Source organism: Labrus mixtus, chromosome 4 (genome assembly GCF_963584025.1).
Source record: "Labrus mixtus chromosome 4, fLabMix1.1, whole genome shotgun sequence".
Taxonomy (NCBI): Eukaryota; Metazoa; Chordata; class Actinopteri; order Labriformes; family Labridae; genus Labrus; species Labrus mixtus.
Window position 1 is genome coordinate 26,635,574 of NC_083615.1, and position 27,209 is coordinate 26,662,782.

The 27,209-nt window shown below is 43.0% G+C and overlaps 2 protein-coding genes across 6 annotated transcripts in view; both read right to left on the bottom strand.

The window, feature by feature from the left end:
- bicd1a (bicaudal D homolog 1a) overlaps positions 1 to 18,303 on the bottom strand; it is a 53,094-nt gene extending 34,791 nt beyond the window's left edge. For 2 of the 5 annotated variants that reach the window (XM_061036680.1, XM_061036682.1), the window contains exon 1: positions 17,675 to 18,302. In XM_061036680.1, the coding sequence (XP_060892663.1) occupies positions 17,675 to 17,890 (216 nt within the window). In that variant the 5' untranslated portion in view covers positions 17,891 to 18,302. Of the gene's footprint in view, positions 1 to 17,674 lie in introns of all 5 variants that reach the window. The other 3 variants (XM_061036679.1, XM_061036681.1, XM_061036683.1) reach the window with 3 other exon arrangements.
- A 2,970-nt stretch (positions 18,304 to 21,273) lies between these two features.
- Positions 21,274 to 26,780, bottom strand: LOC132973304 (intestine-specific homeobox-like). The gene is made up of 5 exons (XM_061036695.1): positions 26,325 to 26,780; positions 26,170 to 26,223; positions 25,909 to 26,057; positions 23,481 to 23,594; positions 21,274 to 21,930 (listed from the first exon to the last, which is right to left on the bottom strand). The coding sequence occupies exons 1-5, from the start codon at positions 26,542 to 26,544 to the stop codon at positions 21,760 to 21,762; spliced, it is 708 nt and encodes a 235-aa protein (XP_060892678.1). The 5' UTR covers positions 26,545 to 26,780; the 3' UTR covers positions 21,274 to 21,759.
- Positions 26,781 to 27,209: the final 429 nt, after the last annotated feature.

A 27,209-nucleotide genomic window follows, 5' to 3' on the forward strand; every position in this document is an offset into this window, starting at 1 on the left:
GTTTTAGTCAAAGACTAGAGAGAAGAAGAAGAACATACTCACTGATTATCTAGATGTTAGTAAGAGTTTTTAGATCATGCTCATTCTGTGTTAATTTACATGCAATATGAAGCTACGAGCTAACTAAGGTGTGCTAACATTAGCATGCTAACACAACAATGCAGGACACAGGTGACAGCAGCTCGAGCAAAGGACAATTTTGTTCACTGCTTGCACATTTGATAAGTCTTTCGTGTGAAAGCGAGTGGAGGGGGGGTTGGAGGTGTTTCGCTGGAGGAGGCCGGAGGCTTCAGAACAGAGGAGGTGTGGCCAAACAGCAGTTTGTTTTGATTTCATGCTGACGCTCAAGGGCGACATCTACTGGATCAAAAAAGTCACACATTCTTCCTTTAAAACACCCCAAATTTAGAGAAAGTACAAATAAATGTTTTTACACCAACTCATATATTTTGTTTGTTTAAAGTCAAACTCTATTAGAGAACTTTAAAATATTTAAATAAAAACCCACAAGTCCTTATATGAGGACAAACACCAGAAGAGACAAAGAAGAAATATTCTCCTTTTTAGTGATAAGAGCAGCAATTATTAAACAATAAAATAAGAGTCTGTTAAAACAGATACTTTTACTCACAGCTGCCGTGAGAGAAAGAGACAGAGCTATGCTCAAATACATTTGCAACATTTTGAAACCTATATGACGCCAATGTTTTTGTGCATTTTTGCCAGCACGAAGGAGTTTGCCTTACCCAACAGTATGATACATAGGAGTTTTTGTTGCTATGGTATCGAAACAGGTATATATATCATATGAGTATTTATTTTTATCTTCAACGTTGAACATTTTTCACGCTCTTAAAGGCATTTTTTTCAACTAGGAACAACAACACATAAAAGAATATCTTCTTTTTTTAAGCTCTGCCATTATCCTGAAGCTGGAGCAAACAGGAGAAAGTAATCGAGCACAGACTGTACCAGCTGGAACTGTGTCATGTGCAGCTGGCTCTCTCTTGTTTGGTAATATGCCCTGCAGGAGATCACAAGCACGTCAAGCAAAAAAAGCACATGGCCAAACCCTTCAGGGCCATGGCAGCACAAAAATACATGCTTAAAAAAACGCCGGGCGACAGGCCCACTCCGACATGCACTTCACTGGTATTCATCCCTGAATCCTGACGTTCAGTTTGAGAAGGGAAAAGAGCCACCAGGCAGGGGAGGGAACTCACAAAAAAAGCACTAACTGAGAATGGAGGGGAGGAGAGGCTTTAATGCAGAGAGATCTCTGAAAAGACCAAAATACTTTCCCCATCACTGAAAGCATTGACTATTTGTTTTACCACCTTCAGGTTTGAATTCTTTCAGGGACAATAGAAAATAATATTATCTGCTGTTTGTTTTAAAGAGGTCATATTATGTCCTTTTGGGGGTTCATATATTTAATCTATGTACCTACTAAAGTATATTCACAATAGCTAAAGTTTGAAAAAAGTGTCTGTTTTCATGTACTGCCGCTCCATGCACCGGCTCGCTTCTGACTCTCTCTCTAAGGCTCTGAAGTGCCCACGTTCAGAGTCCCCACGTGTGCCAAGTCTGATCTGATTGGTCGGCCTGTCGGCTCTGCCGTAATTGGTCAGTCGCTCAACACGGTTCTCGGAAATGTCACGCCCCTTTTACCATATTGGGAATGCAGCCACTGGCTCCGAGGGGAGAAAAAACATTAGCACTTTAGCACTACTGTGCTACCGCAGGCTACGGCATATAGTGGGCGTGCTACAGAAGTTAATGGGCCTGCAACATGAGCTGCAGGGCTTGCCACAACGAGCCAATGGGCTTAGATCAGTGATCTAAGTGAAGCTGCGTTTCCGCAGACTTTGAATTTTTGCACATAGATGTGCCTAAACATGCACAGGACACTTGGAAAACACACTAAAGAGCATATAAAACCAGAAAAAGCATAATATGACCCCTTTAACATAAACTGACGAGGACAATCTGCTTCTAAATGACAGCAACCAAATCAACCTACAATTCATAGACACTGCAGCCTCAGATTCTGTGTGCTGTAAGTCTATAAGTGAGTAAAAGGAGGCGTTGTGTACCAGACAAGTGACAACCTCCGGAGTTGAAAAATTAAGCCAATTGTAAAATCCTGCAGTTCCTTGAGTGTCCACTAGAGGCTGGCTGCAGAAGCACAGGAAGTCACATACACACCCATTCAAAAAAGCCTGTTTTTACAGCAGAGATTAAGATGTTTACAACCTGGTTAAAAAAACCAAATAGGTCTGATTAGCTCACGTCTCAGCTCCAGCTCTCAGCCTGTCATTACGTTGACTGAAAGTTAGGGTGAGACAGCATTTCCAGCATGGAGACCACCATCGATGGGATTCCAGCGCCACCTGCTGGAACAGATGGAGGACTTTACTCAGGCTTAATCCACAGATATTTATGCTTCCAGACAAATCCTGATAAACAAGGTGACTCACAGGTTCATTAACAGAACAAACAACGCTCAATGAAAGATTTCACTTAAGATCTTAAATAACAGCTAGTGATGGGTACCATTACTGGAGTACTCAAGTCCTCGTTGATGACGTCATTATTCGAGTAACGTTTCACTACTTGAAAAACCTGAGGACCTGTTGTTCAAGGCTACGATAGTTCAACTCAGTTAGTGTTTCATGCACCATGTCAGTTGTGAGAAGATAAAGGGATGTCTGGTGTTAAACTTGCATATCATACAAATATTAGTTTGTTGTTTAACCACACAATCTTAGAGCAAGAGGAGAAACCAGTGGAAACAGGCGACAGACAGTCTTACATAACATCATTTGCTAGCCCTGTTAGCATATGTCGTTATGATAATACTCCACAGTGGAGTAGATGAGACTGCTATTAATGAAAAAGGTGACTGGAGATATGCTCCCAGATGCCGTTTATCGAGCCGGAGTACAAGCCAACGTCACAGCGAACGAAAGAGAGGAAAGCACAGCAGGATTGAGGGCTCTCGACGTGGAGTCATATGTTACCATCACTTATTTTAGAGACTGCTGTCCTACAGACACACAGTACTGATGAGACGCATGCCACTGGGACCACTGGGAGGTTTAGTCCAATGTGTTTATTTACAGCAAAAAAATACAGAACCCATCCTAAGTGACAGCACCGATGTTTTCTGCTCCTAATCTCTCAAAGGACAAAACATTTCTAAAACAAATATTTGTATTCTTCCCTTCCTGAAATCCCCTTTAAAGTGTTTTTTTCTCTCTCTCTCTCTCTCTCTCTCTCTGTCATAATCCTCTGAAACGACAACACACCATCTCTATTATGATCCTTAAAAACTGTAAGCACTGAGTCTCCGAAGTCATTCAAGTGTTCAGGGACCTGCCTGGGGCGAAGAAGAACTGGAGCACTAATGTAGGGAGGGTGGAGTCCGAACCACTCGAGCTACAAACACTCCCTTCCTCCCTCCGTCCTTCATCCCTTTCTTTAAATAGTGAGGTAGACGTAAGCCATGGGACAAGAATCGTTTAATTAAGAGAGACATTTTAGGACATGGGAGAGTGAGCCAGCAGGACGGCATTGAGAAATAAAAAGATAAGGGTGTTTTGGAGGCTCACATGCTGATTGGTATTCTGTGTCAGTGCCTGCAGACTCATCCAGAGAGGCAGACAGAGGAACAGGAGAGAGAGAGGGCGGACGAGCGACAGGAGACAGATCAAACTGATAACATTGTCTCCTCTCTCTGCAGCGGGTCTCTGCTGCGCTGATAAAGAGGACTCAGCACAGCCTGACAAACACAGACCACAATAGAAGGGCTGGTCCGCACACAGAGACCCTCTTGGTATGGACACGCGGGGCCTCTGCGTGACTCAGGGCTTTTGTGCAGCCACAGATGAGCCTCCATGCTTAGCCTGCAGACCTGCAGGAGTCCGTGTGCAGCAAACTGAAAAAAGAGACATGAAGCTAGAGGAAGTGTTTCATGAGGCCCCTAAAAGTCTTCACTAAAGCCTCTCGTCTCTTTTCAAGTCTCTAATCCATGTCCAAACATTTTGGATCATTTTCATTTGAAGAATTCAACCATGAGACTTTTTTTCATTTTTGGGCTTCTGCCTTTATTTAGAGAGGACAGCAGACAGAGCAGGAAATCAGGAGACAAGTTGGGAATAACATGTGGAAGGAGCCGCAGGTGAGACTTCAACCGTGGCCGCCCGCTTGGAGGACTGAGGCCTTTTTCAGTGGGGCCGCCAACCGTAATCCAGTACGCACTGTGCATTCATTTTTATGAAGGCGTTTGATTGGTGTAATGTAACAAGTAATGGTAGTGGTCGAGGGTTATTATCTGGAAACAGTTCTGGCGTTAAACTGTGAAATTAGCTGTGTTGAATGAAACACACAGTATATAAAGTCGGCCACCAGGGGGCTCTCAATCAAAAAATTAACAAAAGATGACGTTGAGGCTAGCGGGGAATCATGGGAGTGATTCTCTCTGCTACTGAGATTTTGGAAATAAAAAGCAACTTTGCAGTGAAGCTCGTGCCGAGGGTAGCAGAGCTTGCTAATTATAGCACTGCTAGCATTTGTGGTACGACCAAAGGCAGCAGTCAGATAGTCCACGAAGTCCACGAGCAATCAAAGTCTAAAAAGTCGTTGGGATCATTGAAGACATTAGAATGAATCCTAATCCTAATGACAACTTTAACCTGTGGCGTTGGTGACAAATGACGCTATGATACAACACAAAGTCATTGGGATTCTTCATCTGGGGACCATGAATGTCTGTTCAAACTGTCATGGGGATCCATGTTAGATGTTGATATTTTTTGTGGGCACTAAACTGGAGGACTGACCAACGGAGCTGAGCATTCATTCCTAAAAACATGCCTCTAAATGCTGGGAAAAAAAGGCCAACATTTTCTAACTGTAACCCTTTGAACGTAAGAATCTGTTTTACTTCTGTTGTATTTTATTGTAAATCGAATATATGAGGGTAACCTTCAGGGATGTGAGGAACTGTTTTCTCTATAGTCCTTCATGTTTCAGACTTTATGGTTATTTACTGTTACAGTAAAAAGGAAATGACCTCTGCAGACCTTTCTTCTCCATAACTACGAATACTTTCTTCCTCGCGGCTCTGTCCTTTTCAAGACCTGACCTGACATCAGCTCCCTCATGATGGAGGTTGGGGTTAATAAAAAAGGGTTAACTAGAGGATGATTTAATACCTGTCCAATGCTTTACATCCCCTAACCGAGGCAAAGTGACAGAGACAGAAAATCTGACCCTGATTCTGCGTCACACACACCCGGTACGAGTGAATGTTTGGGTGTGCATGAACTGCGTGCAGCGTGTATGTGCTGCTGGATAAAAAGGCGTCTCTCTCTTGCATGCACAGAGGATAAGCATGAAGGAGGACTGAAACTGATACCAGGGATCATAACTAAAGTCAGAGATATATTTTTTTATATAAAATAACGTGTCATCAATAAATACCTATATGCCTATAAATAGCTATTTCTAAAATTAGCAGGAGAAAGATGTCTGGGTTGCACATACAAAACTTTTCCTTGTAAGAGTGCTGGCTGTTTTCTTTTTTCTTTTTGCTTTGCTTTCAGAGTTTGCGGCACACACAGCTAAAGTAGACGACTAATCAATACAGCAGCCTGCAGGCAGGGGAGTCCTGTTCGCTCTTCCCTCTCACACACTTGTTCTGTATTTCACTGCAGCAAAAAGGAGCTTTCTGAAAAACATAATGTGTGCAGACCTGGGCGGGCCCGAGGGGTCTCTGCAGAGGGAACGGCTTCATTAATTCATGTTCTCTCTCTCGTGTGAGGATTATTAGATTACAGAAAACAGCGTCGACTTCTTGAGTCTTTCTGTTCTCACATTAATAGTTATTCTACAGACAGCAACACTGGTTGTCATCATAACAGAGTTTTAATCTCTTATGCTACAAGTAAAAATCAAACAATATTGATGCCTGTTCTGATTCCGCAGCAACAAGAGTTGAAGTCCTAGGCAACCCACATTGCATAATTTCTTGATTTGAATCACCAAAAATTGCAGGTAAACTCCTGCAAAGTGTCTTAATTGCACGTATACATTGGCAGGATTTTGGTACTGAAATGTTGCCAATGTATTTGTGCAATTTGGAAAGTGTCTCCCTCCCGGTCAGCTCGTCTGCTCTCCGTCTGTTTGTAAGAGACATAAACAATTTCTGCATCTTTAGGAGACGCCAAAAGCCAACGTATTCATGCACTTTAGACACCGCTATCTCTCTCTCTCCCACGCTCTCTCTTTTTCCCGCTCTCTCTCTCGTGGCAGCTTAAGTTAAAAATACAATATTTTTAAAGCTTTGGTGCTGTCCGATTCTATCAATAAACGAAACAAGGGAGACAGAATCAAACAGAACTGAAGTATGGAACATTTTGACAAACTTCACGGCAACCAGCCCCCACTTTGTCTCGTCCTCTTCTTTCCTCGCTCACGTCAACACAACCATAAAAACCTGAAACAACAAAGGCTGATGGGCTGCAGTCACTCATCTCCACTTTATCCCACCGCCCCGCCCTCTGCAGCCTCAATCACAACATCCGCACCCACCCACCCCCATCCACCCTCACCAACCTCTCCTGCTACACACAGAGGAGACAAAATACACACACACACACACACACACAATCATGCAGGAAAAGTAGCCCTGATGTGTGACTGAACCACGAACGCAAATGACCTTCCCCCTCAGGTCCTGACAAAACACACGTATATCAGCCGCCCCCGTATAAAACACCCCGAGGCCAAACACAAAGGCAGACAGGTCCTTATCTGTATGCTCCACTGCATCCCTCAGCCTGTTGTCGGGGTCAAATGTCACCACCGACAAACCTGCAGCACGCAACTCATCATATCATCCCCAAAGTAACTTCTACCTGTCAACACCATGTCACACTTAAGATCAGCACAAGGACTCACAAAGACGCATTCTGGAGTTTGTCATGTATTAAACTTTCTCATCTTAAAGCCTAAAGATAAAATCTTTAATCGTCAGGCTCCTCAGGTGCTCAGTGACCTGCGGTGGCTCACCTTAAAGTCTCAGGCTTTGTAACATCTGTAGGGGATTTTAAGGTGCTCTTTTATAAGTCATCACTTTAACAAACAGCTTTTTCTGATCAGGGGACCCGTATAATTTTGAAGGTTAGATTAGATGTACTTTATTGTCCCCAGGCGGAAATGTGTCTTGGTGAAAAGTGCAGAGAAAAGACACAGCTCTGTGTAATTTACAATAAACAAGCATACCACAAGACAGGACAACCATGAAGACACATCAAGAAATGCATAACAACGTAATAAATATGAATAAAACGCCTAAGGGCTAAGATAACTTTAAAAGAATGAACACTCTGCATGGACTGGGTGAACAGGGGTCAGGTTGAGCTGTTGTTCAGCAGTGTGACTGACGTTGGAAGGAAAGAGAGCCTGAAGCAGTTACTTCTTTACTTTAAGGCTCGCTAACGTCTACCTGAAGGAAACATTTTATATTCAGGGAACTTTGTGAGGGGTCACTGTTTCTGCTGCTGTCTAAAAACCATGACGTCATAAACAGACTGCTGGATGGCGCGTCCTTCTTTCCGATCACTTTTATTTCTGCTTTAATTTAAGATTTTGACTGATCATATATTGTGCCGTACCAAACCGACATCCCTGATAATACTCTCAAGTACTGCAGTGTAACATGTAAACATAATATCTGTGCAAACACCAAACAGTCCCAGGTCACTTTCACATATGAAGTCAGGTGGACTCGGTGGGATTCAGGGGGTTAAGTGGTAACATTGGTGCATTTTTCATTTGGTTTGCTTTGACACTGCACTTCATCAGCGCACCAAAACCTGTCTCTAATGTTGTGTACTGTAGTCATGGCCAGCTGTCACTAGTTGTGGCTGTAGCTCCGGTCAGTGGCTGCTGCCATCCGGCCTAATGCTGCACTATGACTTGAAAGTAAACAACAGGACAGCGGAAGAATGGCATCCTGTAGTGCGGTGCAGATTGGCAGTGTTTTGATCTATAAAATGGAGATAAAGTTATATGAAGACTGTATCAGGTTAAACTGGGATATCGACCGAGCGATGTGCAAGAAGGCTTGAGTTGTTAGCAATGCTTACGTTAGCCACGCTTGGCAAACTGATTTGACATCGTTTACAAACGGCCAAATTCATCCCACAATGCACTGCATTTTAGTTCACTTCCCTTGTTTGGTCAAGAACGCGTTCTCAGCTATGGCCAACCAAACTCTGGCGCATTAGGAAGCGAACTGAGACCCCCCGTTTTTAAGAGGACCACAGTTCGATTGAGCATTCACACCACACCAAACCGCACACCGGAGTTAGTTTCAAATGGACTTAACGGCTTAGGTGTGAATGCACCCTCAGTCTGCAAAGAAAGCAGAGAGCCAGCCTGGCAAACAGGTGGTCAGCGTGGGCAGACAGACCGACGTTGGAAAGATTACATCACTTAGAGGTTCTGAATGTCAGTTTTGAATAATTTTCGCTAAATTACTCATCTCTTTTATGTAGTTTAACCTCGTCTGACTTTATTAACAGAAGGATTTTCTACAGCTGACATCACAAGGTGCCGAACACTGTTACTTCCTCTTCTGAAGCACTTTGATGAAATCATGAAAGATCCATCACATTTCTTCTCAACAAAGCTGCAGTTCACACAACATGAAATGTGTTCTGCACACCGAGCAGAAATCGATGAATAATTCCCACTTCACTCTAAAAGGGGGAAGAGGGGGGGGGCACAGGGGAGGTGGGGGATGGTGGGTGCTATTGATTCAGCCCCTCCATACAGGTTTACAGCCCCCTCCCTTTCGGACCCCAGCTAATGTAAAAGAGAAGCAAAGAGAGAGAGGAGGCTGTTATGCATCCTTCCTCCCCACTCAGACTGATTTACAACCACAACTGCTCTTCTGTGAACTGGAGCTCCAGTCAAACACACCAGGCTGTACTGGGCATCTTTTTATAAAAGTTAATAGATGTTAATAAGTATTCAAGGTTTGCTAATCCTTTTATTCAACATCACTCACCGTCTCTATAAAGAAAGAAGCACCAGATGTGCTCGAACGTGAATGACCTCCGAGTATTGTGTGCTAACTTTTGGGACTTCAGCAGCAGGAGAGAGATCAGTCAGGAAATACAACTCCTCACGTCCATTTAAAAACTTGGGCCGTGCTGCTGCTTGGAGGTTTGAGCAGCAGTGGGAGGTAGCACCGGTCCTTCACTGGAGGACAAGTCAAGCAACAGCCGCAAAGCCTCATCAGCGCTCCCTGATGTCCAAGAAGTCATTTGATGTTAACTCAACTTATGCAAATACACGGTGGTGAAATATCCCAGAGGGGGTGGACTGACAGCCAGTCAATCATGGACAGTGAAGTCTAAGTGTAATGATATTATGTAGAATTTGTCAGCTGACGCTTCAGCAATACGGTGGTCAGAATATTTCAGCATTTTAATATTCAATTACCACGTGTTTAGAAACGATAACATCTCCATTATATTGATGATCGATGCATCAAAAAGGACAAACAATTCAGATCTTCAGTCAGATTTTTAAATAAGCCGGTGTTCAGGAGTTCACTTGCAGTCTTTGGAAAAAACAACAAGAAAAGCTCCCGCTGCTTCATCAGCTGATTATCACTCTCAGCACTTGATTGGGGGATAGAAATAGTGACTGATGTTGGAAGGAAAGAGAGCCTGAAGCAGTTACTTCTTTACTTTAAGGCTCGCTAACGTCTACCTGAAGGAAACATTTTATATTCAGGGAACTTTGTGAGGGGTCACTGTTTCTGCTGCTGTCTAAAAACCATGACGTCATAAACAGACTGCTGGACGGCGCGTCCTTCTTTCCGATCACTTTTATTTCTGCTTTAATTTAAGATTTTGACTGATCATATATTGTGCCGTACCAAACCGACATCCCTGATAATACTCTCAAGTACTGCAGTGTAACATGTAAACATAATATCTGTGCAAACACCAAACAGTCCCAGGTCACTTTCACATATGAAGTCAGGTGGACTTGGTGGGATTCAGGGGGTTAAGTGGTAACATTGGTGCATTTTTCATTTGGTTTGCTTTGACACTGCACTTCATCAGCGCACCAAAACCTGTCTCTAATGTTGTGTACTGTAGTCATGGCCAGCTGTCACTAGTTGGGGCTGTAGCTCCGGTCAGTGGCTGCTGCCATCCGGCCTAATGCTGCACTATGACCTGAAAGTAAACAACAGGACAGCGGAAGAATGGCATCCTGTAGTGCGGTGCAGATTGGCAGTGTTTTGATCTATAAAATGGAGATAAAGTTATATGAAGACTGTATCAGGTTAAACTGGGATATCGACCGAGCGATGTGCAAGAAGGCTTGAGTTGTTAGCAATGCTTACGTTAGCCACGCTTGGCAAACTGATTTGACATCGTTTACAAACGGCCAAATTCATCCCACAATGCACTGCATTTTAGTTCACTTCCCTTGTTTGGTCAAGAACGCGTTCTCAGCTATGGCCAACCAAACTCTGGCGCATTAGGAAGCGAACTGAGACCCCCCGTTTTTAAGAGGACCACAGTTCGATTGAGCATTCACACCACACCAAACCGCACACCGGAGTTAGTTTCAAATGGACTTAACGGCTTAGGTTCAGGAGTTCACTTGCAGTCTTTGGAAAAAACAACAAGAAAAGCTCCCGCTGCTTCATCAGCTGATTATCACTCTCAGCACTTGATTGGGGGATAGAAATGGGGGCGGCTGTGGCTCAGTTGGTAGAGTCGGTCGTCTCTCAACTGGAAGGTTTGAGGGTTCGATCCCCAGCTCCTGCAGCTAGATGTCGGAATTTGTCACTGGCCAAGACACTTAACCACGATTTGCTCCTGCTGCTTTGGCGGCGACGTATGCATCTGTGGGATTAGTACTTATTAATTCTTTCTTTTTAAAGGTTTATTTTTGGGCTTTTGTGCCTTTATTATAGAGATATGACAGTAGATAGAGTCGGAAATCAGGGAGAGTGAGAGTTGGGGATGATGTGCAGGAAAGGAGCCACAGGTCGGATTGGAACCTGGGCCGCCCGCTTGAAAGACTACAGCCTCCATACATGGGGCACAAGCACCAACCACTGCACCACCAGCACCCCTGTGATTAGTTACTTCTGATGGACTCTTTACATAGCAGCCTCTACCATCAGTGTGTGAATGTGCAGGTGGTGACCTGTGGTGTAAAAGCGCTTTGAGTAGTCAGAAGACTAGAAAAGAACGATACAAGCTCAAGTCCATTTACCAAAACTGAGGTCGTCTCTTTGGAAAGTTTTTGCTGGATGGTCTTCTTTGTCAACACTGGTGTATTCTTATCCATGAGGCTGTTTTTTTTGTCTACTTCCTGCTGGGACTTTGAGGAACCAGAATCTCATTGATACAGAAAACAAAGCAGACTTTATTTTCTCATGTGAATGAAATACACTTCTGCAGTTTTCCTGGTTAAATAAAGGTTACATAAAAATAAGCCCTATTGGTTTTCCCATGCCCTTTTGAACAGCAGGCACTTGACATAAACTCAAATCTCTTACAAAAGTCAAAAGTGGTTTTGTTTGCAGCAATTTGAAGGTTCAATGGCACAAAAATACCCAAAGTCTTAAATGTCAAATATGTGAGAAGAACACAAAGAATAACAGAGCAGAGTAAAGTAGGAATGACTGCATGGCTGCGAGTTATTTAACACCAGATTTCAGCCAACCTGATGAGTCATGACTGAATCTTTCTTTTGAGGTGTTTCAAGATGCCACGTTAAGAATTTGATGCAGATTTCTCTTGTCATCCTTCTCAGCCTGAAGCCTTGTGAACAGAGCCGACTGGAGAATCGTCTGTTCTCAACTTATAACGAATTCAGATCCGTCTGCAGACTTATATTATTAAATTATCTTTACTGGTTTTTCAAACAATCAAAGACAAAAACCACACATTGACATCTTACAATATTCAAAACAGTCAACCCCCCTCCCCAAGAAAACAAAAAACTATTTCACATAACCATACAGTACCAGGCACATATAGGCATCAAACTGCATTTCTGACCCAGTGGCTATGCAAAGGGGGCAAGTTGGACTTATTAAACAAAATGAGATGTCTTGCTAGTAATGATGAAAAGGCCAAAGCTCTGGTCTAGCACCGAATATTGCCAACTGCGGCGTCTGCAGACTTTTAAAGAGCTTCAAAGATGAGTTATTGTGACAAATAGTTTAGATAGCTAATTTACTTCACAGACATTAACAGACTTTTGAGCTGCAGAGGAGTACAAAGCCAAAGGAAACCCAACCTGCAGTGACTTTATGATACCAGGTTGCTTCAGATTCCTCTCAATCTTTTCGGTCTTGTTGACTGCGTGATGCTAACATATCTATAGGCCACATGGACACACTGTTCTCCACTCTCTGCATCAACAGCATCCTCCTCCTGCTGCCTCCCACTGCGTGCTATATCTGAGGAATGATCTGCCCAGAGACAGCACTAACAAGCCGGGACCACGGGGTAATAGTGTCTCCGTCATTGCTTAGGCAGCAGTCCAGAGACATTCAGTACATGCAGAGATACGAGGGAGGAGAGAGTGATCGGGCCGGCAGGCAGAGAGGGGCGGGGAGGGAGGCCGAGTGAAAGAGCAGGAAAAGGAGGATATGAAGAGCAAGAAAACACCTCCTGGTTTCAGATTCAGAAAGCTGCTTTAAGCGTCATGTTTCTGACTAAACCCTGCAGGTGGAAATGAGATGCACGCAGCTCGTCTTGAAAGGATGCAAATAATAAGACCAACACTGAATTAATGAAGAGCAGCAGCTTTGAGTTAACTTGCAGAAGGCGTAAATCAACAGAACTTAAGTCGTATTATCTAACAAACCTAACCCAATGACAAGCTAGTCTGAACCAGTTATTAGTCCAAATAAATCTCAAGTAGTGGTGCGGTGCATGTAGCTCAACTACATGTTATGCACTTCTTATCATGTAAGACAGGGTCTATACGTTCATCCTCAGAGGATCTAGTGTGACAGAATCCAGCTAACCCTAACCCATCATTCAGGACTGTTATTGGGTCACTGGTATTTTTTACCCATGGCCCAAACTATTTTTTTTCACATTTCATGGTCTGAATTTGTAAAAAAAAAAGTATGACGATTGACTGCTCCCGATCGAGTCTGCCTCCGACAGAATACCGGCAATATCCAATGAGTGCTAATAGACTGGGAAGCGTCATCAACCAGTAAACATGGAACGTCTTCTCAGTCAGGATTTCACTAGTATTCTTTTTTTTTCGCTGCACAATAAAACACACACAAGATGTTGATCTTCCTCGATATTTGTTGTCTTCTGAACTCACTTTTGATCACGCTAGTTCTGTGAGATCTTGTGTCTGTTGAATCTCCACTGTGAAATCCGTACTGTGTGGTCTCGTGGTCTGGCCGAGTCGTCCATAGTGTGAAAAAAAATCGGTTGAAATTGTCCTTTTGTCTGTGGTCTCCCATGTTTTTTTTAAAGTAGCGTAATAAGCAATATGTAACTCTGACACCTAGTGTTTAAACTGGGTACTGCAGTCCAAATTCTAAACATTGTGTAGAGCTGTCTCCCTCCGTCCCCTCCTCTCTAGAGTCCATGCTCACACAGGTTGCCATGTGGTGGACTCTGAAGCTTCAGTGTTTATCCAGCTCTGCATCGGTCAGTAAACCTTTCTGTGTTCTAACCTCTCTCCATTTTTCAAAAGCATCTCCAATATTGATCCTAGTTTGAGCACGTTTCTGCTCGTGGAGCTTGTTAGAAACATGCAGCCTCACACAAAGGGGGCGGGTTAGGTACACAGAGATCTAATTATTCCAGCCTATCAGCAGCTGACTCACTCTAGTTATTAGTCTTATTTGGGTTTGTCTCTGAGTTTTGCACATGTATGGATTTATTTGTGTGTGTGTTTGTGTGTCTGCTGCTCTCCACCAGCTGTGCGCAGACAACCAGTGCATGCAGAACATATGTGCCACAGCAGAACACATGCAAACACAGCAGGAGCAAGCATGCAAAGCAGCAGCTCTGTGTCTGAATACAAATAACAAATAAAGAAAAAAACCCAGCTTCAGGCATGAAGGGATTATCTTTACATATATGACACAGCAGCTACATAGACGGTTCAATCTAGTCTCCAGTAAAAGGATGGCGACACAGTGTAATGGATTTTTGGTCCTTCAAAAGAACAAACAACAGTTACTGGAGGTATAGGCCACCCAGTCCCAGAAGCAATTTCCATTTGCAGCTCCCCTGACCTTTTTATAATGCACCTCTCCTGATGCTATTGCAGTGGCAGGTTTTCACTCCGCCACTCGGACTCATCAGTGAAATATGCGACAGACAGACAGAGAGGAACCAGGAGGTGTTTATTCTCTGGAAGTAATATCAAGTCCTGAAAATGTTCCCTCTCAGAGGCGAGAGCGCAGACACACAGAGACAGACAGGTGGAGGAGGGGACGGAGGATACGATGTGAACGGATGACAGATCACATAAAGAACTGCTGCTGTGCTCACAGAGTTACAGCTGACATTTCTTGTGCTATGAACATTTACCATATGATGCATCTTCAACTTTATTGTTAACCTGAAGGAAATAAGATCTGCAGCGGGAATCGAGACGCAACAGAGACACAATACGGACCTCCAGAAATTCCACATCTCAAGTGAAAAACAAAGAAACCCATACCACACTGAGCCTGAGGCTAGTCAAGAAAAGTCAAGGCAAGATCGATTAGAGAAAAACAAACAATTTAAAAACCAGGGCTGTCAGCGTTCTTTAGGCTTTCTCTAACGACGGCCAGAGGAAAGGAGATCAAACTCGACAAACAGAGGGTGATCAGGATAACACGCTTACTAAAGATATCCTGCAGTTGAGCTTGCTTGCTGCACCTCCATCCCCTTGCTTGCCTGTTTTACTGGAGCCTGTTTTTACAGAACATTGTGAGACAACTAAAACCATGTCACAGTGCAATAAGTAAGGACACTTTCTATAAAGAAACCATAGATCCAGGTCTGCCATTAAGGCATTGCATACCTGGAACTAATTCATCTTCCTTAAAAAATGCAGTCGCTGCTTGAAACAAAACTTCAAAACTTGGAATATTATCAATACGGGTTAACAAGTAACAACACATCCAAATCCTCTAAGACAGAAGGAATAGGTACAAAGGGCTGTAAGAGACTCTGATTTTCAGTGCAGCTTCTACTTCCTCTCTGTCTCACTCTCCGCATCATCTGCTACATCAACCCGTCATCCGATAATTCATAATTTCCAGATATCATGTGGACAGTGCTCCGCTGTTGTCGGCTTCAGGCTGTCGCTTTATTTTGACAGACTGATGTAAGCAGCACAGAAGATCGTTCTCATTCTGCGTGCAAGTCCAAACAGAAAGTCAAACTTCTGGAGACAGCAGTGTGAAGACAGTGGGCGATATGTTACGCATGCATAATGTGTCATGGTGAGTGCAGTGATTGTTGCATGAAAGATGAGTCAACACACCAGAAAGGGACAACTGATGGAGTTTAATTCAACATCTCCGACATGATGCTGTGTTTTTATCTCCAAAGCTCATGCCTTTTTACTTTTTTTTCAAAAAGCATTTTGTGCTTTTTATGCCCGTACTTAGAGATATGACAGTGGGAAGAGCCAGAAATCAGGAAGAGAGAGGGGGGGACTGACATGCAGGAAAGGCGCCCCAGGCTGGGCCAACTGCTGGGGGGACCATGGCCTCCGCACACGGAGCGCGAGCAACAACGACTGCACTTCAGGTGCACCACCTTTTTACCTTATAAAGCACTTTGATTGCATATTTTGTGTGAATTGTGCAAAATGACTCTCATCATTATATCATTTTGGCTTACAGAAACTTCTTTCATGCAGATGTAGTTCATCTGGGAGTAAACAGGAAGTGCAGCTTGTAAGGGGGTCTTGTGTGGGGTGATGCTCTTGTTGGGCCCGGCAGCAGGTGAATGTCTTGTTCGAGTCTTTGCACGTGTTGAAGCGTGTTTCTTCTGCCCTGATTGTGTGGACTCACGTTGTGGATGAAAAGTGATTTTAGAACTTGTGCCTTCGAACCACTAAATTGTAATGGTGTCCCTTCTATTGAACCCACATGATGCAGACTTAATGAGGCAGAAAAAGGATGGATCATCACGGTACTATCATGGAATATAGTAATTAGTAATTAATACGTTAATTACATGTTTCATCTCTTACGCTGCAAATGAGAATATAGATCAATGAGCGAAAAAAAGACAACAGAATAACATAGACCTGTACTGTTTAGATCAGCCTCATGGACTGGCCCATTCTCACACCCTCATTCAGCTATCTGAGTCAGTATCAGACCGATACCCAAAATCACGATCAGATCAGTGCGTCCCTACTCCATCCATAATCAAACAACAAAAATACTTTCTTCATAATTCTCTGAAGGTGAACTAACTGATGGGTTGAGGTGTTGAACCAGCTCTAACATGCTTCTACTTCATTCTTTCTTGTGACTCAGGGCCTTTTATCTTGGATCAAACTCACTGTTGTGCTCAGAAATGGCGATGACACTCGTTGAAAAAAAAAGAGGAATTCAAAACAGGAATCAAAAGGTGGTCTCTCTCTCTCTCTCTGTTTCTCACAAACAGACATATAGTCACACTCTTCACTCCTCCTGGATCGCAACAAGCAACCTTGAGCTGTGAACTCTGTCAGCATCCACGTCTTGTTGCATGCATGTTGATGACTACATCTTTACAGTCAGCATTCATTATTCGCACAGGATTGCACATCAATTTTCTCTTCCTCAAATCTACATGTGGACAATTCAGGGCCAAGGAACGGGACAACAAAACAAGACGTATGTGAGTGTAATCTAAGAACTCTAATCTTCACACAGCTTGGTTTCTTCTTAGCTCATCCTTTTAAGCGATATGATCTGGACATAAAGCTCTCTAGATAACTGAGCCATCACAGAACTGTAATGGACACACCTGAAGATCCAGTTTCTTTTCTGAGGGATTTCTGAGAAATAAACTAAAAATCTTGGCAAAAAAAACAAAACAAAAGAGAGAGTCCCAGCAGAGTGTCCTGAAAGTACTGATTGTTGCTATGCACACACAGGGAAGAAATGTTGAAACAATGAAACAGTCAGTGATGTGGGGGCTGGAGGAAGTGGCGGGGGTGTTTCTGCAGAATCCTGAGCTTGCAATATAAACCTTAAAATATCCATGTTGCATAAAGGCCTACTTCATATCCACCACACAGAAACAGCATCAATTATTTACTTTTGCTGGATTTATAACTTATTCATAGAAGATGGAACCATAAGCATCATGGGGGTAGACTCTCATATGACACAAGTGATGGATTTTTAACTATATCCTCATTTGTATGGGGACTAAAACGCCCCCACACACACACTATCACAAACACACACACACACACACACACTCTGACTCTCCTCTGAACGCCAATCAGGTGCACAAACAACCAGCTGAGTGCAAATGAACACAACAAACAGACATGACTAATAGGTGCACCATGCAAACACCTGTCTGCAGAGGCAGAGACAGACAGCAGCACACCCCGCACCTCCTCCTCCTCCTACCTCCTGTAACTGCTCCAACTCCTTCCTGAGAGTCTCCTGCTCGGTCTCCAGGTCTGCATACTTCAGCTTCAGCGCCTGGTTCTCCTCCAGGACGACCAGCCCGCACTCAGCAGCCCTGATCTTCTCCCGGTTCGCCTCGGCCAGTTCCGCGGTGAGACGCTCCACCTCGGCCCGGTACTGATCCACCGATTCCCCGCATGCTGCACCGGCAGCCATCGCCCCTCTCTCTGTGTGGGACTCCGTCCTCCTGTCGGTCTGCGGTCCTACTGTTCCCCCTCAGCTCTGCACAGAGCCAGAGAGGCGGGCGGAGGCTGCGAGATGCTGCTGAATACCCCCCCCCCCCCTCCCGTCCTGAGAGCCAGTCCGAGCAGGCGATGAATAAATCAAACAAGCAGAAGATTATTTACATGAATCTTACCGCAGTGTTGTCAGCAGCACCTCACAGCAGGTAAATATTAGTCAGACCACCACATTGTCTGATAGATGAAGCCATGCAGATTTAAAATCAGGTCAGGGTTGCTCTCTGTGTGACACTCAGCAAAACATCATTTCTGCTTATTCATGGGTGCAAGGGCGCCACCTGTCTGCTGCTGTGAGGTATTGCGTCTCGGGATATTTTTAATTATCCATGCGCCCATCTGCTCAAGAGAATTGTTCCTGCCTGCTCTCGGTATTCACGAGTCATCTCTCCTGGTGGAAGAAGAAAGATTATAAACACTCTGGCTTTACCTCTGCAGAGTGAGAAAACAAATTAATTTCACACAGTAATAAGAGCGGAATATAAAACTACTGCATCCATTTATGTGAAGTTAGTTTATTACAAAAACTAGTTTCAATCAAAATAGATACTAAACTCAACATGAGGATAAGGGTTTCAAAAGTCCTGTATTACTGATTGCATGTGTTTCCTTTATTAAACTGTATGTATTATAGAAATATAATGAATTCTTCTGTTGTTTTCAAATAAGGGAGTTGATTGTATGTTATGTTCCCTTAAATTAGTCACCTGTTAGTAATGAAGGTCCTGCCTTTTTTAAGCTGACATGTTAGAAGGAAAAACTGAAAGCTCATGGGAGACACACAGGTTTGTGTTTATTTTGGCACCACTTGTGGACAAAGTGGTTTTATCCAAGCCACTTGCTGTGTTGAAAAAATTAAGCCAAAGTCGAAGTGCAATAAACTGCAGTTTGTTGAGTGTCCACTAGAGGCTCGGGGCAGAAGCACTGGAAGTCAAATACATAAAACAAAGCCTGTTTTTACAGCAGAAATAAACATGTTTACAGTCTGGTTAAAAAAAAAAACCCAAATAGGTCTGATTAGCTTCATGTCTCCATCAGCACACACTGTACCGGGGGTGAATTTTTGATAACTTATATGTTTTGATTTGATGAAGGATAAGAGACAATAAGGCGCGTAGCTAACCTGACTGCTTTCTTTTAACAGTCATTAAAGGTCATATGTTATGCAAATCATGCTCCACCATGTTTCTCTAACTCTAATATGTGTCTCTAGTCTCTCTTCAAACCCCCCAATGATGAGAAAAGTCCATCCTCTCCGTCTTTAGCCTGCTCCACTTTTCAGAAAATGTGTGCTCAAACAGGCCGTTTGGAGATTTTCCCTTCATGACATCACAAAGGGCAGTAACCCCTCCCCCAGGTGGGTGACACTCCCACAGCTAGGTGTTTGTTCTGCCCTCTGAGTCTGACTTCTCACTGTAAACAATAGGGCATGGAGCAAGAAAGCCGAAGCCACTCAAGCCCTTCCAGAGAGGGGGCGTGGTCAGACACAGCTCATTTACATATTTAAAGCTACAGACACAGAAACAGCCTGTTCTGAGCAGGGCTGAAATAGAGGGGTTTATAGACTGATCAAATACAGGATCAGAGTGGATTTAGAACAAGAAACTTCACACACATGTTTTGAGAAGCTCTGAGACTTATTTAAACTGGTTGAAGAGGAGAAGAATGTCACCTTTAACAGCCAATTGTTATCTAATAATCCTGCTTAGTGCCAGAAAACTACGCACGTCAGACAGATCTGATGACCTGTTCAGTTTTCTTAGTCATATGTCTGTTAGCACAAGGTCAGGAGTACAATGACATGTACTGAGGCGAGAAAAAGAGGATGTGCAACACATGTTTCTAAAGTAAGTATCATAGCGAGCAAGTATGATAATGAACTTACTGTTTCTGTGTAATAAAAGCATCTAAAGTGATAAAATACAAGGAACAGAGAGATTTCTGTTTTCGAGATTTCCTCATTTAACCTCAGCGTTATCTTTTTATCTCGAGGGTCATCATGTTTTCATCGAACACAGACTTCTTGGATGCCAATTTGTGATTGGCAGAACACAATGACGGTTACACAAGTGTGTTTTATTTTCTTCTGTTTGATGCTCTCTCCATCAACATATTTGTGCCCTCTGTCACCTCACCGGGAGTTAATTCATCTCACAGCAAACAGAGGCAATAAACGCAGATATGAGCGGGGTGAAAAGTTGAACCACACTCAGAGGCTTGATAAAGGTAATCATTTCATAGTGTCGATAGTGAGGGTGATGCCGCGTTATCTCGCTTATAATTGGCAATTATTTGAAGAACAGAGTTTAACACTTCTAGGAAAAAGGTCTATGTGGGATCAACTGAAGCAGTAATTGGAGGCGTTCCAATGAAGTTTATCACGGGAACAGAAGAGACAGATTTCATGTACGCAACCTGGTTCACAAAAATATGACAGGACGGTTAAGAACAGCAGCCTCACACGTCTACATATAATGCTGCAGCTACTAAAGTGTTAGCTGTTTTAAGCTAAAAGTACTTTACTTACTGTTTGATTAAACCCTGCTTTTTATTTACATTTTTGGGCTATTGTTTTTGCCCTTTTATTTATGGGATAGGACAGGAAGTGTTGGGAGGAGAGAGTCAGGGACGACATGCAGCAAAGGGCCGAGGTCGGATAGGAGCTTATGGCCGCTGCAACGGGGACATCGTGGGGACACCATGCTTTTATTTTGAAATAAAGTTAGGACCTTCAGGTTTGGGGATCCCTAACTGACGTCAAACAGCTCAAAGCAACGGTAACAAAGGTCAATGTGTGATGTCATCAGGTGGATATTACTTTGGACTCGTCAGCTGAGCTGTCTGAGAGTTTGTTAAAGTGAAATGAGACATTCAAAGAAGCAGCAGTGTCCTTCTTTTACATCACTGAGACTACAGGGAGACACTGAGGACGACTATCTACGGTGACCCTAAAGGGACAAAATAGTGTGAGATTAATCGTGATTAAAATGCTGACAGCTCTAGTATCTGTGTGCTTGTCGACCCGTCCCTACTCTGTGATTATGTGAAGCTCTTTGTAACTGTGTGATGTATAAATAAATAAAGTTTATTATAGCTTGCCTGAAAGATAAGAAGTTGAAAAAGGTTTTTGTTCCGTTTACAGTTTTTCAAAATGTATCTGCAGCACAAATATTGAATATATGAACATTTGTGTTCCCCTTTGATCCTGTGCAGCGAGTTCTGTAAAGCCTTGGCTGGCCCGACAGTGACCTCAGTTTACGAGTCCAAATTAAGATAAGGACAGGGCGTCAGAAAGTCAAACACAGATGAACAGTTTATGGACCTGCTGAATCTTATCTCTGACAAGGAAGTGTGGTGTCATGAAAAAAATAAATACATCAAAATGCTCTCCTGCACAATAACACAGCACACACACACACGCGCACACACACACACACACACACACACACACACACACACACACACACGCACACGCACACACACACACACACACACACACACACACACACACACATGCTTTCACTAAGAACATCAAACACAAACTTATTACAAGACATTTTAAAAGACAGGAAGCCAAACAAGCCCGTCAGAATAAAAGTGTTTAACATTCAACTTAAAGAAAAAACGTCCAGTTGTTGACACATCTGTTTTTATTTCCTGATGAGTACACACTATATACACAAGGCCTATATACACAATAAACACTAAACTGTAATGTAGTCTTGAGCACCACTCTTCTAATCTTATAACACAACGGGGTTTTGTTTTTTAAGACTACTGAAGGTGCTATCTGACCGTCCCCAGCGGGTCAAAATACAGAGTCCTGTGATCTGGGGGATGTTGGTCAGTCAGCACGTCGGGGGTTAATGTGGCCCTGAGGAACTGCCTGGACTGAAGGGGTTTAGGTAAGCAGCAGGGCAGCCAGCACGCGGCCTGCAGAGGGGGCGTCTGTGAGAGCTGCGAGAGGACATAATGGAGAGAGAGGTTATCACAGAGGAACAATCAGAAGAGGCTGATGTAACCGGGGACAGCTGCACAGTGAGATCGCTAACCATGATGTGAAAGGATCCATTAAAGATAAATGTCATAGTAACTAAAATACTGTATAAATAATGCTTACTGCATCTCCAAATGTTTAAATTTGTGACCATAAATTACATAATTATGTTAAATAATTTAAGAATAACAAAATAAACTGTTAGAAATAAACTGTGATGTGTGTTTTAAAGCAACAATATGAAACTTTTCTGCCTTAAAAAAAGCTCTCTCAAAGTCGATCTAATGTGCAATCAGTTTAACTAGCGGGGAAAGTTGTCTATGCCTTGTCCACAGAGCGCCCTGGTCGCTTGTTTTCAGCACTATGTAACTTTGGCAGCATGCAGCGGTTCTCATGCAAGAAGTGCATACGGCTTTCAGCTACAAAGAAGCCAGTTAGCTCGTCTCTGTCCGGTTTGAAACAAAAGCTGAGGATGAGAGACGGAAGAGGACGATGACGGATAAAGCTAGGAAGATAAAAAGAGGGAGAGTGACCGAGCAGGTAGCCAGGTAAGAGTTAATAATGGATAGGCCAGTAGGGGGCCGACCGAGGACTGACAAACTTTAAAACACAGCAGCTCAAAATGTGCAACGTTTGTAAAGACACTAAGAAACCTTCCTAAGGTGACCGTAACTGACGGCACTTGGTCCTGCTGCGCTGCTAAATATCATATGCATTATTCCTGTGATAAACTTTTTCAATGAAAATCACCGAAGGAAATGATCCTTCAGGTATATATTGAAAAAATTGATGAACAAGAGGAAAAAGTTAAGCAGTGGTAAGTGGAGCAGATAATGATGATTAAATGAAACGATAAATGACTGAATGCTGCTCGTCCAGCCTTTACTATTGGGGGAAAGAATCTACAGTGTGCATCAGACCAGTCTCTACTGTTTCCCACAATGCAAAGCGCCAGGTCACAGAGCTAAATGAGGGACAGCATCAACCATTGTAACAGAGGAAATCATCACAATCAGACCAAACCACCACCAGTTATCTTTTAATTCAAATCTAAATGAATCTCTCGTCAGCTTTTTTCAGACTGTACATGGACGCTTCACTGTGGCGGCATTTGTCGTCAGCTTGTTGTTTACTTCCTCATTCCAAGCCCGAAAACCAGCTTAGCCTGGACGGGCATACTGCAGAATAACCACCGACTGGAGGTCAGACTACATACAGCACATACAGCATGCTGCGTTCAACAGAATGCAGTAGGCGGTTTTTGAAAACAGCCTCTGTGTGTTTTATGACATTATAGTTCAAGGCAGAAAACTTGCGCCAAAGTGCGTTAAACCAAATTTCTCTATCATGTTGCTCTACATTGTCAAAGATCATCTTCACGTTGAGCTGAGTTCTGTGTTTATATATGTGTATACAGTTCTACAGTGGAGGTGGGAAACCCTGTTGTGCGTTTGAACAAAGTTTTACAGTAATATTTGAACAGTTTTACTGATGAGTCGTCTCGTGTTACCTCGTAATAAAACAGGGGCCGACTCGGGGACTGTATGTGATGTCGACTGAGCAGCTGTATGTCCTTCAGTGTTTCGGTCTTCCTCCATTTGGCGCGGCGGTTCTGGAACCAAATCTGTAAAACAGACACGTTTGTGAGATTCTCCTCGATTTATGCAACTTTAAAAACACATTTATTATCCACTGAGAGCTATTATTTAACTTGAAGAGTGAATCAGTCTTAGTGTGCTTCAGGTAACAAGTGTTAGTTCTCATTCAGGAGGAGGTTAGTTGTCTCATCATTATCACCATTGTTCGATTGAGAGCAGTTTGGATTAGAGCCCAACCGATTTATCGACCAGCCGACAATATCGGCCGATATCCAGTGACTATCAGTATCGGCCAATTTTGTCCAGATATGTGCAGATATTACTCGATTTATTCACCAGTCAAATAGCATTTCATTTTAGTTTCATTGTATAAGGCTACACTGGCGGTTCTTTCCCCAGCAGAGGGCGCTATATGGATTACAACGAGCATCATCACTCTCCAGAGTGTCGAGCGGTGATGCACGTACATGAGCAATTAATTTCCAGTTTTGTGACCATCTTGTCTACTTAATATATATTTTCCACAAGTGTTTGATAACTGCATTTGAGGAATCAATGCAAACAATGTGTTGGGCCACGCAGGCTTAGGACAGTCAAACCATGGACTTGGGCCTTTGAGTTATTTACAAGAGGCCCAAAAGGACTCTTTATCCCAGAATCCCCTGCGGTACTTCACACCTACGTGTGACGTAAAGGGGGGGCCGGAAGCTGAGGTAAACCCACAGGCAGCTCCAGTCTTTAAAAGCAATCACCAGGCATTGCTTCCTTCTCTTCAAGTGTGGTCTGCCGACACCAGAGGATACCCTCTCCAACAAGATGGACTCCAGCATTCGAGACAAAGCCTTTCCTCCTCTTGGCTTACATAGGTTAAACTCCAGAGCTGATCTCCTAGCTCAGTATAGGTAGCTCTTCACATGCTGAATTCAAGCATCAGAGGATTCAGCTGACTACTTCCATGGCATATTTTTAGGAGTTTTGGGCGCAATCAGATGCTATCAGGTTCGAGCAAAAAGAAGAGTTTCTTTCCTTTGATTTTTCGTAAGACGTCATTGAACGCAACTGGACAGGAGCGCTGAAGGAAGCCCAATGATCCCTGAATCCACAAGGACACATAAAGAACTCGGCTCCTGCAACCAGAAGACCCTATAGAGCAACGCTCGGGTCGAAGATCTGAATCCCGCTACCCTCTTCCTACATCTGTCATGAAGGAAACCTGCCTGAATCTGTTGATTCAACATTCAACAGAGTGACGATCTAACCAGCTTTGCAACGATCACCAGGAGTTACCCCAAGTAAGAGCTTTGGTCTGGGCAGAAATAGTTTCAGAAATAGTTATGTTTCTTTTATAACCACTGATAATTATGCATCATTGTTGACGAGACGTCACATTCTGTTTATTATCTGTTGTAAGCTGCTGCTGTTTTATTGTAATGAACTGCTGTGTTCGCCTATGTATGTAATGCTATGCTAGTTTACCTTCAGTCAACGGCTTTCAAAATCAGAAAGACCAGTGTACCCACCGTTGAATCAAAGTCCGGCCACTGGCTTTCTGGTGTTTAAGTAACAGTTACTGAACTCAGCTCAGAGAGCTCAAACTATTTCAAAAAGGCAGCCACATGGCTTCCTTTGTTGTCCACCATTTTGTCCACATGTGACGAAGTCACATGGTGCATTGTCTCTCTCCACCATCTTGTTTTCTCTCTCTCTCTCTCTCTCTCTCCTACACACACACACACACACACACACACACACACACACACACACATTTACACCTCATTCACAAGGTGTGCTTGATAATGTTTGTTGCTTAGATTAGTTTATAATAGTTATTTGTTTGATTAAGTTCATTGATTTTGGATTGATGTTGCTTTGTTTAAATAAATTCTGTTATAATTTAAGAGAGCAGTTGTTTGTGATTACTGGTTGTATTTGCATTGTGATATAAGCTGGGTGCGAAGGCTTTGTGTACGGATTTCACGCCTTCAATTTATTAAATATAGTTATTAATTATTAATAATATTAGTAATTAAATAACTAATCTGAGACTGATTTGAGTGATATTTTGGTTATATTTCCCTGAGTACAGGGTGGTGCCCCAAAACGAGATTAAACATAGTTTAATGATATTTTATTTATATTATTAATAATTAGAAATAATTATTAAAGAATATAACCAAAGTTGACTTGATACAACCCCAACAAATGTGTATATCTATCTCGACAGATTGACCCTAAGAAAAATATTGGCCGATATATTGGTATCGGATTTTCTTTCTCCCAAATATTGTTATCCAAAACGCCCTCAAAAATCAGTGTTGAGATAACCTGCATGTGTCCCACCTGTATTCTGCCCTCAGTGAGGTGCAGGCGAGAGGCCAAATGGTCTCTGGTGCTCACGTCCGGGTAGTGAGTCTGCTGGAAGACGCTCTCCAGCTCCTGCACCTGAAACGTCGTGAAGGTGACCCTCGTTTGCCTCTTCTTCCTCTGACCTGCAAACACATGATTGTCACAGACATTTAGATTTCTCACTAAAAGCATTTAAACATGTAGTGATTCAATCTTTAAGCTACTTATTCAAAAGTTAAATGTGAATGTACTCACTCGTGCAATCTGTTGTGACTTTTGGAGAGCCTTCAAGTAGTCTCATTTCAGTTTCTACCAGAAGCGAGAAATATCACCATTAATAACAACTTTTTAAATGATTTTTGGACTTTATAAAAGTAGATCCTCTTGTGAGTGTTAAAAAAATGACATACCTGCACATGAGAGCTGGGGAGATGTTCTGGTGTTCTCCTTGATAACAGACCAGGTGCGATAGACTCTCTTCTCTCTGCTGATGCACGTCGGCCTCCTCAGGATTTCTTCGATTGAGTGGGATAACGTTTTGCTCGGCTGGGACTCGCTTCCTTTCTCCCTGCAGAACTCCTTCTCTTCTTTACTCCACATTTCCAACAGTTTATTATCACCCCCTGCCATGAGCTCAGTCACCAGATATCCTTTTTGTTTCCCCCGAGCTGTACTCAAAGAAGTCAAAATGTCCAAACGCCTCTGAACCTTTGAAGACACTTCTTCTCCTCTGTGCTATCTTTGTTGCTCTCTACCCTGTGCACGGCGAGGGCAGCCCTGCGTTTGACCTGCATCACATGGTCATACATAGGGAGGAGCAAACACTACATAACCACCTCATACTTCTAGGAAATATCAGCAATCTGTTCAATTCATGTCAAGGCTTTTTTTTTTGTGTGCTCATAGTAAATATGTAAACGTATTCTTCTGATATTATCTTTCCTTATCACTCCTCCACTCACCATTTATTGAACTGAGATGTTACATTTGTTCAGAGGGTTGTATTGCTTTCATTGTTAAAACAAACTCTTGCATTACAGGCCCATGGTCATTGTTGTTCTGTAGTTGTGATTTACACCTTGATTGTATTCAGCCATAAAATAATATATTTAATTTCTCTTGCTACTCTTTCTTATCAGCTGTTTTATGGGAGGGATAGTCTTTATCACCTTGTCCTCTGTATGCCCCCTCACACTTCAGTTCACCTTTACAAACCCAGTTAACAGACAGATGTGTTTGGTTTGTCTCCATCTAGTGGTGTTGGCCTGTCAGTGCATTCACTTTGCTCCCCCTCG